This window comes from Drosophila sulfurigaster, chromosome 2R, assembly GCF_023558435.1.
Source record: "Drosophila sulfurigaster albostrigata strain 15112-1811.04 chromosome 2R, ASM2355843v2, whole genome shotgun sequence".
Classification (NCBI taxonomy): domain Eukaryota; kingdom Metazoa; phylum Arthropoda; class Insecta; order Diptera; family Drosophilidae; genus Drosophila; species Drosophila sulfurigaster.
This window is the reverse complement of record NC_084882.1, coordinates 7,135,159-7,137,660: the sequence shown is the minus strand read 5'-3', so window position 1 is coordinate 7,137,660 and position 2,502 is coordinate 7,135,159. Positions and strand designations below refer to the sequence as shown.

General features: G+C 36.1%; 1 protein-coding gene across 2 annotated transcripts; it reads left to right on the top strand.

The window, feature by feature from the left end:
- The first annotated feature begins 357 nt into the window (after positions 1 to 357).
- On the top strand, positions 358 to 1,643 carry LOC133838223 (Golgi-associated plant pathogenesis-related protein 1-like). 2 transcript variants are annotated; one of them, XM_062269248.1, is made up of 6 exons: positions 358 to 514; positions 577 to 705; positions 765 to 979; positions 1,038 to 1,127; positions 1,183 to 1,270; positions 1,332 to 1,643. In XM_062269248.1, the coding sequence occupies exons 1-5, from the start codon at positions 464 to 466 to the stop codon at positions 1,262 to 1,264; spliced, it is 567 nt and encodes a 188-aa protein (XP_062125232.1). In that variant the 5' UTR covers positions 358 to 463; the 3' UTR covers positions 1,265 to 1,270; positions 1,332 to 1,643. The 2 variants fall into 2 exon arrangements, with proteins under 2 accessions (XP_062125232.1, XP_062125230.1); XM_062269246.1 differs by having other exon boundaries at positions 359 to 514; positions 1,183 to 1,277; positions 1,332 to 1,642.
- The last annotated feature ends 859 nt before the right edge of the window (positions 1,644 to 2,502 follow it).

The window sequence follows — 2,502 nt, the reverse complement described above, 5'->3', positions numbered from 1 at the left end:
TACATTGCGAGCTGACAAATTTAATTAAGAAGTGTTAAAGTAAATTGATAAGAAACCCATCCACAAGGCTTTGCAGTGCAGTAGTACTTATGCGGAATAAGAAACAAAGTTGTTAGTATTATTTATTTAATACAATAAATAACCCTATTTAGTCAATTAATTTAATTCTGAAGTTGTTCTTAGTTGACACTTTTGGAGAAATATTGTAATATAAATTAAGAATTTATAAATGAATTGTTTTGCATAAGTTAAAAAAAAAAAGAAATGGTAATATAAAATATATTATCTAATAAATTACAATTTTCGTCATTTCACACATAATAAACAGCACTAATATTTTGCCCAGTCGATTTTACTATTGGTCCAAAAATTATTCAAAAAAGCAACCATTGAAAAAAAAGAAAATCACAAAAACTGTTTCAAATTACAATTAAAATTTGACTGCGGATTAAAATTAAACAAAATGTGTATAGACAACATTTGGATTATTTGGACTCTAACTTTCCTCATTTTAGTAAGTTTCAAATTTAATTAAAATGTGTTTCAAATCCCGTAATATTCATATTACCTTCTTAGATTTTCCAAACACGAGCTAGTTTTGAAAATGAGGCTTTGGATTCTCATAACAAATACCGTTCTAAACATGGCTGTCCTTCACTGTCACTCGATTCAGGATTAAATAGCGATTGTAAAAGTTATGCAAAGGTTGGATTTATTATTAAATATTATTTAAATTATTCTTTCAATATTACTTGAAATATTAGGAACTAGCTGATTTAGATACTCTCAAGCATTCAGAAGGCCCATATGGTGAAAATCTTTGCTATACAAGCCTAGATCCTGTAACTTGTGTCAAAGACTGGTATGACGAAGAAAAGGATTACAATTATGACAAAGCACAATACTCACCTAGTACTGGTCACTTTACGCAGCTAATTTGGAAGTCTTCAAAGACGTTGGGCATTGGTACTTATATCAAGTATGTATAGTTTGTGGTAAAATAATTACACAAAATTCTTATAATTTTCTATTTTTAGTTCTAAGGGTATCAGTTTCGTTGTTGCACGATACAAGCCACAAGGTAATATGGCGGGCGAGTTTAAAGAAAATGTTCCTAAGCCCAATCGGTATGTTTTCTTTACATTTTTATATACCAAATTTTAATTATAACTCTGATTTTAGGTCTAGATCATTACATAACTATTCCAAGTATCTTATTTATTCTTCAGTTATTCTAATAATCTGTGGACAAAGCTCACAATGATTGAATGTGCAGCGTAAGTCGTTGTTTTAAAGCTTTATCTTGACATTAATTTTTATATTTTTGACAGCATTTTAAAAACTGCTTGGTCGTGTCTGGAAAATGTTAACGAGGACTAAAATTTTACCTTATTGATGTTAAATTTCGTACAAGTGTAAAAAATATTTTAAACTATCAGCTCGCATAAAAAAGTTTTTGGTAAGGCAAAAGACCAAATTTTATGTGTTTTTCTATGCACAATTAATAACTAAGAAATATTGAAATCAAATTAAAATTATTTTTATTTTCGTAAAGAAATAAAGAAAATCAACTGTAATATCTCCACTAACACGTTTTAGTGGGCATAATCATTTGTGTTACTAGTAAATTTTCAATGCGAGCCAACATGCACACACGCACGCCACTCGAAATTCGAAATTTAGGTTAGGTTAGGTAGGACCGGCTGCCCCTGTACGGGGCAAAGCATAGACCAGTGGAGGTCCGTAGCTGTACCGGTAGCTTATCTACGTCTCAGAAATCGCGCAGTATGGATGCATATTTGGCAAAAGCCAGCAGCATCCTAGGAGATAGCCGTGAGACGTCCCGAAGATCGTTGTGGCACGGCGAATTAAGGTATTTCAACCGGAGTCGGGATAACGCTGGGCATCTACAGAGAAGATGCTCAAGTGTTTCCTTAACCCCGGGTTCGTTGCATTTCCTGCACTGATCACTGTTCGTGATGCCCAGCTTTACAGCATGGACAGCTGACAGACAGTGGCCAGTTAAAATGCCTAGCATTAGCCTGCAGTCTTTCCTTGAAAGCTGCATGACGAATTTGGTTAAGTTTTTGTTAGTAGAGGCACACATCAGCCTTGCAGTTTTGCACGAGTTGGCATTACGCCAGCTCGCGTCCCACTGAAGTCTAGAGCGCACCTCAATTTCATTGCCTAGAGTTCGCAGGGGTATCGGAACATTGCACATGTTACCGACATCGAGCCCTACTCCCTCTTTGGCGAGAGTGTCTGCGATCTCGTTGCCATCGATGCCCTGGTGGCTTGGGATCCAATAGATACGCACGACCGCAGATGCGTTCAGCGACTCTAGTGCTCTTCTGCTGTCCAGGACAACTTTAGACTTGACCACATCAGAGTGCATTGATCTTATTGCAGCCTGGCTGTCAACAAAGATGTTAATAGAGGTGTGATCACGCTGTAAACCCCGAGCCAATTCGGCAGCCTTTCCAATGGCAAAAACTTCCGCCT